General features: G+C 36.9%; 1 protein-coding gene across 5 annotated transcripts in view; it reads right to left on the bottom strand.

Moving 5' to 3' along the window:
* Positions 1-17,609, bottom strand: part of LAMA2 (laminin subunit alpha 2) — a 385,301-nt gene that overhangs the window by 100,547 nt on the left and 267,145 nt on the right. For 4 of the 5 annotated variants that reach the window (XM_052784294.1, XM_052784299.1, XM_052784296.1 and 1 more), the window contains exons 25-32: positions 17,320-17,499; positions 16,356-16,544; positions 16,025-16,263; positions 11,567-11,684; positions 7,028-7,162; positions 6,258-6,382; positions 2,694-2,780; positions 1,726-1,919 (exon numbers count right to left, since the gene is read on the bottom strand). In XM_052784294.1, coding sequence (XP_052640254.1) covers positions 1,726-1,919; positions 2,694-2,780; positions 6,258-6,382; positions 7,028-7,162; positions 11,567-11,684; positions 16,025-16,263; positions 16,356-16,544; positions 17,320-17,499 — 1,267 coding nt within the window. The remainder of the gene's footprint in view (positions 1-1,725; positions 1,920-2,693; positions 2,781-6,257; positions 6,383-7,027; positions 7,163-11,566; positions 11,685-16,024; positions 16,264-16,355; positions 16,545-17,319; positions 17,500-17,609) is intronic. The other variant, XM_052784297.1, reaches the window with a different exon arrangement.

The following is a 17,609-nucleotide window of genomic DNA, read 5'->3' as shown; positions in this document are numbered from 1 at the left end:
GCTGTAACACTTACAGACTTAACTCACGATTACAATTCTCCTTGACTTGTAGGCCACGAAATGGGATCCAAAGCATAGTTATTTCAGCAAAGTAGCTACTTACTCTATTTGCATTCATTTTGCTGTAGTTTAAAATACAGCTTAAGATATACAATAGTTCAGAAATAAGTCCTACACTACATCACACTGCAGGACATTAGAACTTTATTTCCCTTAAGTACACTAAGCTTTTAATCAATGAACCAATGCTATATTATTAATAATATAGAAATAGAAGTATTTATGTCTATATTCCCAGTAATCTCTCTATTCATTTTCAAAGAAGCGTTGTACCTGGGAGTCAGGACTAAGGCAAAAGCAATGAACTCAACAGCGACATTTAGAAGCTTAGTTCTGCTAAGTCCTGATCACTCTCTGAGAGTTGATCACAACCATTAAGTTGAGTGAAACAATATTCTATATTGTGTAGTCCCCGACCCTAGGTGCCTAATGTCTTCCTCTTTAACCACTCAAAGAAGCCACAAATTTCATTCTTGACTGATGCGATACCTTCAGCCATTTTTAGTACTTCGGTTTCTTTATTTTTCCAATTTGCTTTAAAAATGTTTTAAAGGTATTGAGGTAATTGAGGTAAAGACTGCATTCTCGGGGTGGGGGGGGAAGACCCTTTTTTTGGTATCTACTTGCCTTGATCTAATATGTCACTCACATAGGCAAAACCCCTCCCCGAAATGAAAAAGCTCCAATTAAAGTCCTATAACAGATAAAAATAATGTAAAATATTAAAACCAGTTCATTGTGCCTTGCCAATATATTCAAAGATGCACAGATTAAGAAATATTTTATACTGTGGACTTACTGCATCCCTACCTGTATTCTACTTTAAAATGAACAATGATGGCCTCAAGTGGAAAAAAACCCAACAAAACAGATCACAATAAAATCAGTTCCTACTCAGCTGGGGAAGATGGAGGAGAGGAAAATGCCTTATTTCAGTCAGGATTGACTATATGTTCTAGAAAGGTTTTGCTACCTGAATTTTTTTGATAAGACGTAAGCATACAATATCATGGGAAATAAGATTGTGGGCTCAAAACAAACACTATCCAATTTCATGGAAAAAAATTCCAAACAATAATAAAAGACAAGACACTTGGTACATATGAAAACTGAAGGAAGGGCAAAGATACCAGTACTGTAAAATGTAACTTAGTGGTTTAGGCTATTAGTTTTCTATTTTAAACAAAGGAAGTTCTTTGTTCCTGGATATATTGTACTGTCACTCCTTATGACTTTTAAATTCCAATGGGTGGTTGTTGAACCAACATGACCAAGCAAACCTTGGTAAAAACTTTCTGTGTGACTCATGGCACAAAGCATTGCAATTGCTGGTTAAACATTTAGGACAACACTAAAAAATTCACTAGGAGCAAATATTGTCACAACAGCAGTGACAACCTTTAGCAAAACTACAGACTTCAAAAACCCACAAAAAGAAATCCTTCAAAGCTTTGTTGTCAGTTTTCAGTGAGCACATTGAAAAGTATTGAGAGTTTTCCTAACATGTCAAGGCTTGAGAAAAAAATGGACCAGAATGCCAAAGTAGGAAGAAACCTGGCAACCATTTTCAAAGAAACCCACACAACTGACTGATGCACAAGCAGGAATTTCTGAAATATGAGAAACACAATCAAAAATTCTCCAAAATTACATTAGTATACGTACAAATGCATTTCATGCCATCACGTGCATGCCGATGTTCACAGCCAACACACTTCCACCCTGTGAATCCAGGCTTGCAAGTGCACTGTCCAGTGACAGGGTCACAGGGGACAGGCAGGGAACCGTATCGATCACACTCACATTCCTGGCAGGAGCCTCCTGGAGTTTGTGGGTTTCCTGTGTAGCCAGAAGAACACCTACGCATTGCAAATACAAAACCAGGTTTGGCTGAGACGCATAGTGTACTACAATGAATACTTGGCAAGATTGTAAATAATACTTCTATGCTTCTATAACAGTACTTCTATAATGATACTCCTATAACAGTAAATACTTCTATAACAGTATTCAGTTAAACTGACAAAAAAGTTTCTACTTTACCAATGTTTGGTCTATAGACCTTTTTTTTCCCCATTAGCCACTTGTGTTTTGTGTTAGAAGTGAAATCTCATAGTAGACACTTGTTAATTTTGATCATCTTAATCCCACAGCGCTGCTATGGATGGGACAACAGCTGCTGTTTAGGTTATTAATTTGCAATTTGGTCATTAATATGTTTTATCTAAGTGTCTTTCACAGTCAGTGCCCATGAGGACACAATAGTCACTAGAACAAAGCGTATGAGTGGCATCAAGACACACTCTAAGCATGGTATCTAATTTTAGATAAATTTTGTATTTTTCAGTTTAACTTCTGAGGCCTAGGGGAAAAAAAACCCCCACAAATCAGAAAGTTAAGACTAGGACAATATCTGTGATATAAATAACACTGATTATCAATTTACAGTGGGTGTACATAAAAATTGCCTATTATGGCTGAATTTTAACAATATATAAAGAGGAAATAACTTATCCGAAGGCACGTATTTAAACATTAGTACATCTATGTTTATAGTATCGAAGGACATTGCTCTCCTTCATGTCTTGCCTGCCTTTCATTGTCCCTCTTTCTTCTTCTTCCATTCATCTTACCTTTCACAGTACTGGCCTTCATATCCAGGCGGGCATGCAGTACACCGGTAATCACTAGGTCCTTCCACAACACAAGAAGGGCTAAAACTAAAACAAAAGCAAATAAAAAACTTTTCCACTCTATTGCATCATTTCACTCTAGTCAGCTGTGCAGAAGGGCCCAGGGTAAGCTCCACTCTTAACGTAAATGGCAGCATTTTCTTATCTGTTTATAAACACCTGTGGGAGATCCCTCCTTCCTATTAAGAATTTTGTGAATGCCTTGCTGTGATACCGGAGCAATTCAGAGAAATGCTGGAAGGGCACAATCAACAAGGGTTGTATCAGAGGGGATGGAGTCAACAATGGTCCTGCTGTAGGTTTGTGTGATTGAATGGTGCTGTCACTCATAGAGGTCAAGAAAAGGAAGTAATGGGAAAGATGTGAAACAAAAGATTAAGAAACTGAGCTAACAAACATCCAGCCTTTCCAGTCTGATTTAATTTTAGTTTGAATAAAAGGAGATAAGCTGGAAAGAGTTTATGCAAAGGTAAGACATAAAGAGGGAGAAAGGAACCAAAGTCATAGCCATGTGGAGTCTTCCAAAAAGGCAGCGTCAGATGACCTTCTCAAGGATGTACTGAAGAGAAAAGACTGGCTTACAGAGGAAAAAACCCTAAAAGCTACCTCCTTCATCATCAGGGAGGGGTCATATTTCAATCATAGGAGATACTAGATTATTTTTACTAAGCCATGACATAGATGAATAACTAGTAACTGCAGTGTGTACCTACGGGAACTGTGCAAAGTAGCATGTTGCTGGAATATTAGTGCAGTAAGTGCTTGTACAGACAGTTAAACAAAAAGGGTAGGTAGGGGAAAAGAAACACGGGTAAATATTAAAATGGTGCAATACCGTAAAACTCTCTCCGCTCTTCGTGGAAGAAGAACCAGAAAAGCACAGAGGTGGCTAGCAGTGAGCCTAGAGCTCCTTCTTTGTACAGTACAGTCAGCATCCTACTCTAACTTGCTTATAATGCATTAAATCTATAGTGCTTGAATGAGTATATAAAATCACACCTTTGCAAAAAAATTTAAAGAAATTGATCTATTACTCACAAACTCATTATCCAATACATTTTCAACTCTATAAAAATAGGTCCACACCCCTAGGAAAAACTCATTCTCTCTGTTCTTTTTTTTTTCAGCTCATTATGTTCAAAGCTGACTGCTGATTGTACAGGAGTATAAAACCAGTATTTAAAACCTTAGTGGAGTTTTGTAAAATTTCATAAATAAAAATAATTACACTATACTTATTCACAAATACCACATTAGCCATGACACAATAAGGTAATGAGATAGCTCATTAGCTATCTGCATGTCATGCAGATTATGATCACCATACAATAGCTGCAGGTAGTTAGATTTTTTTCTTTAATAGTATCTTGAAGAGCTTTCACTGAGGTGCACAACACACACAAATCCAAGGCGTGATACCCTCATTTTCCACCTAATTCTGTAGCTTTATGGAATGGATGTATCCCACCTAGGCCTATCCATCTAAAAGTTAGGCATGTAGTCTAAGTCAACTGTTCAGGCATCCTCTATCAGCAGTGGAAAATGGACATGCACAGACAGGTATATACACACATTTGAAACATCTCCTCCCCCATGCTCTCTCCAGTAGTGGTTTCCTTCAGTTTTAACATGGGTGAGATGTATAGTTGTCTGTCCCTGAATTTCTATACAGCTACCAAAATTGTTGATGGCTACAGCTAACAGAAGTAGAAATCCTGTCCATGACACCTAGAGACATCTAAGTAAAGCTCTATAAAACCCAAGCAGTTCTGTTTCTGGATGTGCTCAGATCTGACTCCTCTCTTGACAGCACTAAGAAATTGGATGACTATCTCATGATTAATTGTATTTACTAATTTCAGACTAGGTGTTATTCACTTATCTCCTATGAAGGTTTTTGAACAAAAAAGCCACATGATCACTTTTATGTGAGCATCACACGAAAGGCCCTGACAACATCCGCAGCCATGCAGGCTGTATGGCTGCATGAGGTATTGGCACTTTGCGTACTCTCACTTCCTCAGGCAGCTCAGCAATCTGAGCATGCACCCAGGACACACGTACTACCTGGACTCCACACATTTCTCAGCTGTAGAGCACTTCAGCAACACCCACTTCCTGTGCTTTAGGTTTGCTTTTAGACAAGATACTCAAGTGATTTCTGGAGCACAGTGTGGAGAATATGTCTAAATTCTTGTAGCAGGGTGCCATAACCACCCAGGTGAAGACTCCTGCTCATTTTCTGATCTGACACCTGTATTTCTGCACAACCAAAGGTTTGTAAGCCCCAGAAAAAAATAAACAGGATTGAATGATATTTTTCAGCACTTCCTACTTCCAGTTAGTAACAAAGTTTTTTCCAGCGTATTTGCTGATGTGCAAAACTGAGAAGCTTGGTTGATCTTGTTCTTTTGCAACTTGAATGTCCTTTCTTGATACTAGTAGGTAGAACACATAATCAAGTCGTTACAGAAAACATTAATGAAAAAGGGTACAACTCAGAAAAACTTGCAGTTAAGACCACATTATAACTTTCTGAGATAAAGGGTATTTCTTTAAGCCCCTTCTGTAATTGTTTTGGTTGTCCTCAGTTTGGTATTTATGAGGTTTGGATGTCTTCTTAAAAACACTTGCTGTGGATGAAAGACCATGATGTGTTTAGCTACTGATGTTTGAGAAAGGGATGCCTTCTCTCAAAATAAACCTCAGACCACCCAAAAATGATAAAATGAAGAAGAAAGAAGAAAAAAAAAACCCAAACCTCTGAGATATACTGGCTGGAATACTCACTAAAACATCCTAAAGGTCAGATAAAGGACAGAAAAATGGTTTTAAAGAACACTTCCCATCTTTCAAGAGAACAATCATGAAACACAAACCTTTTCAGAGCAGTACTACGGTATGATGACAAATATCATTAAGAGCTTCTCAGCAAAACAACAAACAAATCTCAAGTGCTAAAGTATCATCTGTTGGGAACACATGCGGAGACATCGTGGCAAGGCTCATTAGCATAAAGCAACCAATAAAATTTATGCTGCAATAACTATATTGCTTTTAAATTATTCTCTTTCACAAATTGCCTAAAACTCATGTAACATTAAATAAGGAATCAATAAATTCCACAGTGGAGCAAGAAAGGCACTGTAACACATTTATACCAACATAATATACGAGCATAAGACTTTTTACAGCTCCCTTGTGGCTATATTGTACTTGAGTTCTGCTCTAGCTTCATTTGTGAGAATACCTTTATAACACACATTCATTACCTCTTGAGTATTGCATTTTCTAGCACTTATTAATTTATTCATCACAAATTAGCAAGGGAGCAATTTCTGACTTTTAGAGGAAGATCAATTAGCAAAAGCAGATATGAAACTTTTTAGTATGGCTTACATGATGCAGTTCTCCTGTAGCCATCTGAAAAAGGACACAATGAACCCCAAACAAAGTTTTTGCTTACTGGAAAGGTAATTCTGCATCAAGAATTTGCTTACTTACTTGTTACTAGAAATGGATAGGGGACAAGCACAAGGCTGACAGTCACCCGGAGAGCCTTGGACAACACCATAAAATCCCAGCGCACATCTCTCACAGTGGTGACCGGCAGTATTGTGCTGACAATTCTGCAGAGGAAGGAGACAGAATGAAAGCTGTATTTGATAATTACGAGAAAGGAGGCAACATTTTGTTCCCAGCCTCAGGGATTCAAACTTATTTCAATTCATAATTTCTCTCTCCCTGATATGATTCACAGTGGGACTGCTTGCTTTAAGCATCTATCAAATGCCTGCTGAGTTATATATGGGTTTACAAAGAGAAAGAACGGAGGCCTGTAGCTAGCCAGATGTATCCTATGGAATTTCTTATCCCATTCATCCTTCCTTCCCTCTTTTGTTCCAGCTGTTGAAGCAGGAGAAATAATCAATTAAAATTCAATCTTACTGTATGAGGTCACCTGTAAGAGCAGTGTTGTGTTTCTTGCACAACACACAGTACATTGCCTCTTTAGTTTGCAGGTATCTAGTTTTTCTTTTTACACAAACAGTAATCCAGAGGAAAAAACCACTGCATAATCTGAACTCTAGAAAATCAGAATGGAAAACTTTAAAGGTAGATGGTTTGCTTTTATGACCCCCTTGAACTTTGACACTTAAGTTATTTAAGCAAAACTGGATTAAAATATTGTCCTCTATTTTTTTACATCAGTTACACAACTTACGAATTTTACATTAAGATTAACCTAGTGCATAGGTTCAGAAATGTAATACCTGACAAATTGATGTTTCAGAGTCACACATAGTACTGTGTCCATGACATTGACATACAACACAGGCGCCTAAGGACTGAGCAGGTGTCCTTCCCGCAGGTGGAGATGGAAGCCTATAAAATCCCGGAGAGCATGACTGCAATAAAAAAGATGCAGAAGAAAACAGATCATTACAGAGTGGACTGGGTACGGGGAGCATTGCAAGCTCATCTTTCCAATCACCAGTTTTTACAAGTTGTGAAAAGAACCTGACAGGCTTCCAGCTGTGTTACAAACAATATAGAGTACTTTACAGATAACAAGAGCCAGCCCTAATTGGAAACTGCTGAAAAATCCCTGGAGCACTCCACTGGCACCAGGCTTTTCATATTACAGCTTGAGAGACCTTTCATTCAGATGCAGAACACCTCACTGTTCTCACTGTGCATCAAGCATCATTCCTTTCATTTCTTAAGAATAAGGTTTGTTTTTGAAATAAATTTTTTGCATGGACTGTGGAGAGCAAGCACGATGATTCTGTTTCCTTCGCCCTTGGTGAGTTTTTCAGGTTTGACAAGCTAATATCTGCCTACGCACTGCCTGATGGATAACAAGCAAAAGCCGAATGATAATAATCAAGAAAATGGCTGCATGGCTGCATTATTTATAGCTATATCATTTAAAGACCACAGAAGTACAGAATTCAAAATATTAAAGGTTTTCCATGTCTTCAGACTATCAGCCCCGAATGAAGTTTATCTATCACTAAGTCTCCTCTACCCCAGCTTGGCAGTAAAATTCCAAGAGCAGCAACCCAAAAATTACTAGCAAAGCTGACACATGCAAAATCAAGCACTTGATCTTTATTTCAGGCTTATTATACAAATCTATTAAAGTGTCTCCATAGCTCCCAGAAAGCACACAGCTATGGCAGCATAAAAATACAGAGGACCATTTTGATAGTTCAGACCATGAGGGGTACGTGCATACAGAGGAGTCACTTGTCCCACGTATAAATCCCCCCACCTAGTGGTGCTAGGAGCCTATGAAGGCGCTCTGATGAGGTCATTTCCTACTGTTGACCACAATTTCTGCTTTTTTTGGAAAGAAGCAAAATAGTACACTTTCCACACAGTAATAAAATGGATGCAAAATAAAACAAAAGAGCATCTGGAGTAAGTAACTTTTCATGATCAAAAGCAGGATTCTTCAGTCAAGCACTAGCTGACTGACATGCTACATTCTATTCATATGACACCACTCTGACAGTTTTATAATCACTGCCAAAACCTCCAGGAGTCTAAGTTATGGAAAAAGCATAAACACAATTATTTTCTTTAGAATCACAAAGAAAGTAATCTAACTCACTTCTGCTTTTCCCCTTTTATTTTGACTTAGACTACATTAAGTTCCCTGAAGCATAGAAACAGTCTATCTGCTTTTTCATGGTTTGTGAAGAATTCCAATCTAGATAAATAATCTCAAATGAAAGTAATTTTGTTTCTTACTACAATTTCCTAATTTTCTCCTCCCTCTCCATCCCCACAAGAGTCCTTGTCCAAATATGGTACAAAGCACAGCTTTACAAGTTCTGAGTGACTTTAGGATCGGAGTATAAATATATGGTACATCCTTATCTCTGTTTTTTCTGATATGCTACTGACACCCTTCTCATCTATTTTGATCTAAGCATTTCTGAGATGAAACAGGACACAGACAAAAGATGAAGCAGACTACATTTTTCATTACTAGTTTGGAAGTTTTTCAAAAGTAGCCATTAGGGAAACTCTTACCACTGCTTTTTCAGCCTGCTACTGGATTTAAAATAAATAAATAAATAAGTAAATGTCACTTCTAGTAAAAACTGCTGTGCACATAGTCCTCACAATGCAATTACAACATAAATCATGAAATAGATACATATACCCTGTTAACATTTGCTTAAAAAATGCCTGGGTATCAGATGCTTTTTTCTCCTGCTAAAACTAAACCAACCTTCACAGAACACACCATAACCTTCATTGAGCACACCAAAAATAAACTAAGTTATGAGCATGTGAAGATCGCACAATTAAGCGCAAAGTATGAAGGTTGCAACTGAGACATTTATTCCAGCCCCTGGTGGGTGTGAATTAAAATAAAGTTCTAATTACATTATCATATATTTTCCTTTGAAAATGCAATTTGTTACAGTAATTTTTAAAAAAATCTCTACTTCTGAGCAAATGCTGGAGCCTGTTAATTTCTCATATGTGTATTTACACACATCTGGGTGTATGCTCTTACCAAAATAGTGTGCAAAGAAAATTACTTCATTCACTTCCTTGCACACATTTCCTACGAACTCACTGTTCCTGTTGCCTCATTTGCTGTGTACACAATCCTGTATTCCTGTATAACATCTGAAGGGAGCAGAGTTCTTGCAGATAACAAGGAATCTTTCCCTTCGTTTACTCACTCCAAATTTTCTCCCACTGCTAGCTTGGGGGAACCCTTTACAAGATTCCACTTTTAGTCAGGATGTCTGAGGGATCTGCAGAATACTCGCAGTGCTGTTCCCTGCTACCTCCACCTAGCAATTGCAATAAAGGCATTTGGAATTGCTAGTGCTGCTTAAAAATGAAAACATGGTGTTTTGCACACAGAAAGACTGCCAGTCTCATCATCAAGAGCACAGACAGTCAAAAATATTAACTTCTATTCTGCAGTCAACGTATTACGTCTTCTCTGGCACCTATCATAAGATCCATTTTACAAAAGCATACAAGTCAGCTGGTTCTCTATAAAACTTGGTACTTTTGAAACATGCAATCTTCAGCATGAAAACAATTACATAAGTAATATACTGCATGTATAAGGAGCACCGAGCTCACTTAGTTGACCAGTGACCAGTTTTCTCCCAGTTTCTCCCAGTGTTCAATGAGTTAGAAATTTACCAGACTTCAATGGTTCAGGACAAAAGTTTCCATTAGTATCAGATCTATTTTGTTTTATTTTAAGACACAGTGATTCGACTGCTTCTGAGACTAAAGTAAAATATGCTATTTGGACCACGTTCCAGAGTTTCTGCTCTTCTTTACAAGCAGCTCCATCGCTTATATAAGGGGTACTGAAATTTGATAGGAGGCAAGCTTTTGTGTATGGACTGAGCAAGATCTTCTTATGTGAGTCCTACAGCAGCACTGGAAGAATAATTGTGGGAGAGTAAAATGGAAGGATATCTGCCAGAACTCAGTGGCCCTTTTCAATGTATATTCATAGGTCCACTTATCCAATTGGATAAATTATAAGCATTCAGAAAACTGACTGAACGTGCACAGTAGACATTTCCTCAAGCTTTGAAAACATCTTCCACGAAGCTTCTTTCATGAAGCACAGACATGCTACAAAATGGTTCTCATCTACATTTTTAATGCATTTGCAGTGCTATTTTGGGCAGTCAAGCATGTAAAATGAAAGCAAAACAGACAACTTTCATCCTATTAGTGTTCGTCCACAAAGGCATGCTATCGGAAGACTTTCAAGAGGAAAGATCAATGTGAGGAATCTACAGGTTCTCAACTACGAACTGCCTTTTTGACCAACTGTTCAGAATGCACTATTTCAAGTATTGCTTTTGCAATGACTTCTCTTTTTAAATTTTGTTGTTGAGTTATTCATTAGAATACAAACATTTAAGAAATCAAAATTGAAATGTTGTTTAGCTTTTTTTCAAAACAAAATATTTCAATCAATCATACAGCTTTATATGGGAATTTAAATGTCAAACAAGGCAAACTTAAAAATCTGGAAAGCCTTTACAGAACAGAATTTTAAAATTCTCCATGGCTCTGTTTAGAGTGCTTGGTGCTACAATTTTAATAATGTTCTTTTAACTTGCTTTGTTTTGAATTTGGTTTTATACTTTATTTGGTGGATTTCATTAAACTGACAGATATTTAACTTTTCAGGAATAAGTAGTATGTAACCTTTAATTATTCGTTATTACAAATGTTAATTTGTAGTTTACTTACAACTATCAATAATTTATGGAATCAATTGTTTTTTTTTTTTAATTTGGCATAGAGGTTTCCTGTGTTTTTCTCCGCAGATTCTGTGAATTGTCGTCATGATTAAATGATGCCTATAGTTCAGCCTTTTGGAAGACTTATCGTAACTGTATTGTGTATTATGACTTCACCATAACATAGCACAATCTGTTGTAATTACAAACTGTAATACTATTACAATAGTATTATACCCTTATCTGTCCAAAAAGGCTTGATGAGTCAGCATCAGTCACACAATTCAGCCTCAGAGAAGCTGACCCAGTGAAGCGCACTTTCCTGTATTCTAAGTATTTGAGTCATCACCATGGTTTCAGTGGCATATTTGCCTAAAGCAAAAAAAAGTCCTTAAAATTCTTGTGAGAGACATAGCTGAACGAGAAAGAATATAAGTAATTAAAGGTGAGTTGTTGCTAGTGAAACGAATTCACACTCTAATTACTTATCACACCTTACTAATGAATGGATCAAAGAAGGTATAAAGACTTTTACTGGAAGTCAGGTTAGTACTCTACCTCACAAGACAAACCAGAATAACCCAATGGGCAGTCACACTTCTCAATCAAGTAAGCCTGAGGAGTCATCCCAGACACAGGGCCGCCTTCAGCAACTTCCATTGAGATCTCAGAAATCCTGAAAAAAAGGAGCAAACATATCTAATGAGATTAGTCAAGCACTAACTCAAACCCAGTTAGTTCATAGTCTAGCTGGCATGAAAGAAAATGGTCTTATATGGCTGTTTGTAGGGTTCTTGATCTACAGGAGACAAACAGCACTATTTTTGTCTCTCCTAAGGAAACAACAAAGCTACAACGACCTCCAGTCTCATTTTCCATTTCTAGGCAATAGTATAACTTTTCTCTCCTGCTTGATTCTATCTCTTCTTTAATCTCTTTTCAGCCAAACTATTAACAAAAGCTCATAGCTGATTCTTCATTTGGAGGGACTCATTAAGAAATTGAAGTCACATGTTAAATGCAGTTGCAGTTGATGATTCTCAGAGGTAAGGCAATAAAACTGTTTACTAAATGAGTTTTTAATGAGGCAACTATTTAAAAAAATAAAATAAAATCTATCCTCAGCAACTAAAGCAACGTAACAAGCTCTAGAGCAGACTCCAAAGACATTGGACATTTGCCTTTTTAGCAGGAATTTTAAGATCTGTAGCCAGATACCATTTTTTTTTTCCCTTAGGACCATTTAGACACATAAACAAACAGTTTAAAGCAAACAAGAAATCCTGCTACAGAAGCATCTGCTAGTATCAAAAAGCAATATGCTTTATGGTAGAGCTTCTGACATTTTAACTTTCCAAACATTGGTTTGATTGCATTAATAATAATATCCTTGCCTCCCAACCACTCCCTGTCTTTCCAACATGCATGCTGACCTGCCAAGTAGGGTTGAGTACATCATGGACAACAAACATAATATCTAATGACACACGCTTAATCCTAATGTACCGCAATGCTGTTCTTTTAGCTTACTTCTTCATTTTGGGGGTTTGTTAGTTTGTTTAAATGAATGCTATCATCTGGAACCCCTTACTGTCTCTGAGAAACAAAAAGGGTAGAAGAGTGTAAATTTTAAAGCTTCAAATACAATGCTAACCTAAGAGAAAATGTCAAAGAACGTCTGACTAACTAGCTGAATAAATGTTGATAATGCTGCTAGAGTCTATTCATTAAGTGTCTGTGCATAGGCCTAATGCAGAGGAGCTCACAGAACTGCTCATCTCCTCATGCTCATAGTCCATTCCTCTGTTCCCAAACCTTGATTACTGAGCAACGCTCCTCTTCTGCACATTGGCATACAGGCACCAATGTCGGGATGACTGTAGGAAAAGCAAACGCCTACTGCTGAATTAGATGAGAGTTTTGTGATTGAGTTTAGGTGATCAGACCCATACCTCTTGATATCTTGTGTCAATGCAAAATCCCCAAATCATCTAGTATCCTAAACCCTGTGCTCTCTTCTTACTACCTGAAGAAATGGGTTCAGTGGAGCAGGGAAACTGAACAAAAAAACTCAAAGCAAATAAAGCCAGGTCAAAACAGAAGACTGAAAATAAAGAGGGCAAAACCATTCAGATCTCGTATGTCAATGTAAGCTTGCATTGCAATCTCTGTACATTTAATGGAAAAACAAGATGAAATCTGCCTCCCCATCATCTTCAAGGCTAAGGCAACAGTCTCTGTGCTGAAAAAAAACTATTTACTGTCAGAAAGCTGTATTTACATAATAATATACTCTGGGACCACAAAGCAACCTGTTGTTTGTGTGAAAATGTTACTTAAGGAAGGTCAGGCTTGGTTGATTCTTGGAACATGTCTAATAGGCAGCAGTCCAACAACTGCTACCTGATCAGTGTCAGGTATATTGAAATAATTCACAGTCAAATTGAAAGTATACTTCCAATTCAAACTAATTTATTATCACAGCCCAGTTGCCTGAAAAGCAAAATAAAATCTAATAAAAGAAATGTTTCAATTTAGAGCGGTGAATGTGAAAATGAGGGCAACAAAATGAACAATATAGGAGAAAAATGTTTGGCTTTGGATTCTGAGCAGAAATCTCTAAATCACTAGTAATGCTGCAGCTTTGAAGCAGAAACAACATTAGCATTGCTGCTAAACTATGTAGCTAATACAGTGCTAACGCTAGAACTAGGCTATTTTTATGTTTCCAACTGCTGCTGCTGCTTTGACTTTATTTTAATATGCTTTTCCTGTAGTTTATCACTTATCTGCAGCTTTTAAACTCTGCAACTGAAATTAAAGCACTATTAAAAACCTTAAAAAAATTAAAAAGACTTCATATATAATATTTTCCTCCTTCCATCCACAATTTCTTTTGCTTTATACTTTTCTACTATGCACAGTCAGGTAGAAAGAGACGATTTACCAGTTTAGAACAGGGCCCTTATTTAGAAAGCACAACACATTCTATTTAAACAAATGCTTTATTATAAGACACTTAATTCAAACGTATGTTTAAAGTTGAGCATGAATATTGTCCTTTAAAGAGTCTCAGCCTATTTTTAATAAAAGCCTTCAATTCTTACGCAGGCTAATATTCCACTAACCTTTAAAAACATTTTGGGGGATTTATTCTGTGGTCTTAAGCAAAACTTCCTCTGAAATCATTCAAGGTGCTAACTTGAAAAAAATAATAATGTATTCCTGCTGTTTATTTTCTACTTAAAGTCTTAGATGCCATGTGATGAATGCTACCTATGCAACTAGACAGATCATAAAAAAATCTATTCTAACATAACCACCTCCAAAATCAAATACAGTATTATACACAAGGTTATGACTTCAGAGGGAGAGTTACCAGAAAGACCAGATGAACTCTTTCCTAAGTCCTGCTGTCATATAAAATGTCACATTCTGAAATGTGATGCTGTAAAAATACATTTTGGTTCTGTACATGCCACCTTGCAAACCTGCCCTGAAACTGAAAAGTCCTCCTCTGTTCTGTTACATGCCTCATTACTAGGTAGCCTTGATAAAATGGTGGCGTATTACAATGCAGGTCTAGTTCAGTCACAATGGTCATATGCATCTCAGAACAAAATCATGAAAAAGGATGTTAGTTTTCATAACTTTGCTCATGATGCTTGTGCTGAGATAGTATTCAATTTTTGCTTCCACAGCTGAACTAGGATCTGTAATGCATAAAGGGAAGGGAAGGGAGAAACAGACACAAAACATGGATATGCTGCTCAAACTTCCCATGTCGCATTGGAGTTACTTCCATAACTCTTTCCATGGGAATTTCCTGTGCTTGTAATCCAATATCCTAAATGGGCTATGCAAAAAATAAATTAAACCAATGTAAAACATTTATGGCAACTGTTGTTAATATTTAGCATCTAGCCAGTGCAAGCTAGATGAATATTTTTCTGTAGATGATATATTTTAAACAGATACAATAGCAGCAACAACGACTATGTTTTCTGTCACACAATGCTGCAAAGTTGCACGGTATCTGCCCCTACTATTCACCCTCAAACTCCAAACGTCATGTTCTCATAGACCTATTTGTAACCTAGAAATCTAGAAATAATTTTAGCCTATCACTTTTATGATGACGTTCACTGTTATCCTCTGAACACTTTAATAATTTTTTCTTGAACTCCAGTATCCAAAACTTGATGCTTAGGCTTTATTAGTGTTGGGTGGAAGTAAAAGATTAATTTTTTGCACTTTGCAGGCCGTATCTATTTATACTCGCAGCTAGAATATTAGCATTTCTCCACAAGAATATTATTACTGAATCATGGTCACCTGGTGATACGTTGTAAACAACAGAACCCTATTTGAAGAACAGGTAACTCAGCATTGTTCGTTGTTTGTTCAATTGACTACTCCTTTCAAAGTGTAAAATCTTATAGTTGACCTTTAGATTCCAGCAGATTTTTGTATTATTCCTTTCATCTTGCTGTCCAATGTCCACTTCAAATTTAGTACGCATTACCTTCATTTCATCATCTAACTTATTAATGAATAAACTGAATAGAAAATGTTGAATATATCTGCCCCTAATATATTGGATTAAGTAGCATTTCATTAAAGGAGTACTCTTTCATCTTTGACTTCTTACCTCCTTTCCCACTTGCAAGAGAAAATTCCTTCATAGGCTAACATTTATATTTCATTACAGCACCATGTTTTCATAAAGTAGATAACACTTTGGGTTTGTTTCAGGATGCGTGTGCCTACACGTGTTTTCTGTTCTAGGATCCTGAAAATAAAGATTTCATTTGCCTATTGTGATTTAAATTTTCTACTGGATAAAATTTCCCTCTCCTGCACCTTCTGCTATGCTGAATGCTAACTCCTTCTGGTCTTCTCAGCAACTGCTTATAGCTTATGTTATGAATAAAAATTCTGCTGGGAATAGCTGGGAGCTCTGTCAGGTTATCTGTGACTACTGCACTATTTTAAACCACTGCATGAAATAGTTACCTGCTCTGCCTCATGATATTGCCATGAGTAGCCTTAATAAGAATGTAATGAACATCATACAACACATTCAGGAAGTCTTCCCGGGATACAGCTCTACTTGGTCTTGAGTCATCTCCGTAATGTTTCCAGGTGAAATCTGCCTGGGATACCGTCCTGTTGATACCTGGGTCATCATGATAATATTCCCAGGGCACAGTGTTTCTGACTCTTTGGTCATCACCATAATATTCCCATTCATGCTGAAAGACAGTAATACAAAGCCAGATTATTAACAGTACTAAAAAGAACCAGGTGCTTAAGTTCTGGGAAAAAAAGCAGATGGAAACGTTACCTCTGTCATCTCTATCTCATGCCTTGTGAGCTGCCCAATCAGAGGAGCAGCCATATGCCGGACAATAATTCTTGTATGCGTGGGAGGCCCGCCTCTTATGATGACTTGCGGGTAGTAAGTAGTAAAACCCGTCTCTTCTCGTGCTTCAAAGTAGATCGCATATTTCAGCTTCCCTCCGTAAGTGGTCAGCTAACAAAGCAAAACACAAAGTACAAAAAGAAATCTCACTTTTAGTTAGCTAAAAATGAATTCCTGGGCATATGTAGGAGCTAGATGCATTCTGCACCTGTGTGCAGTCTGAAGAATGTGCATGTAGTAGAAAATAGCAATACATGCTTGTGGAACTATCCGGGGACAAGGGCTGTGTTCAAAAATACCCATCAGCAATTTGTTATTTTACTACACTAAAAACAAAATGTTATCTATTTCTTTATATGTGCCTTGGTGCTCCCCTAAGCTCATGTTTAGAGAAAGAAATATCTAAACTTTCCCAAGCCAAACGAAGAAATATCAAACGTGCAAAACAAATTGTCCCAGAGGTGCGTAACAATATCCAAAAGGAGGGTTATTTCAATCATTTTCTCCTATGTAACTTATAAAGATCAGGCATTTTTTGTTTAAAATGGAGAGAAACAAAAAGTTACAAGAGAGTTAGATTAAATTATTGAAGCTTAATTTTTCAAATAACACTTCCATGAGAGAATCTATCTTGTGGAAAAATATTACATGTTACTGTCTGTAAATATCTATTTTAAAATAGTTTTTATGGAAGAGACTTGAATTTCCATGATAACAGAGCGAATAATTTTTAATAATGGAATGGCATTTATTTTCTTTTGAAGTACCTTCCACTGTGTGATGACATGCTTATTGGAAGGGAAAATAGACATTGCAAAATACAAAGATAAGATAAAAAAAAAAATATAAAAATCTATGTCAGTATTCAATGGAATTTTATGTTTACCTTTCGTCCCTCAAACTGCTCTGGAAGTCTCCAGTAAAAAGGTTCTGACCGAAGATCCTGCATCACCTGTTCTATATTTGCTACTATTTCAGGAGGCTGGAATGCAATCCCTGAAAGAGTGCTGCGCTGAAGCTTTTCATCCACCAGTGGCAGAATCATCTGCTCTGGCTTCAAGGTCACCTATGCATATTCAAAAAAAAAAAAAAAAAAAAAAATCGAGAAGAAAATCAAGTCTATTTTTCCCCCATGAAGTGTTAGGTCTTTAAATTCTAACTCTTTAAAAAATTATT

This window comes from Harpia harpyja, chromosome 4 (assembly GCF_026419915.1).
Source record: "Harpia harpyja isolate bHarHar1 chromosome 4, bHarHar1 primary haplotype, whole genome shotgun sequence".
Classification (NCBI taxonomy): Eukaryota; Metazoa; Chordata; class Aves; order Accipitriformes; family Accipitridae; genus Harpia; species Harpia harpyja.
Note: the sequence above shows the minus strand (reverse complement) of the source record. Positions and strands in the feature narration are given on the sequence as shown.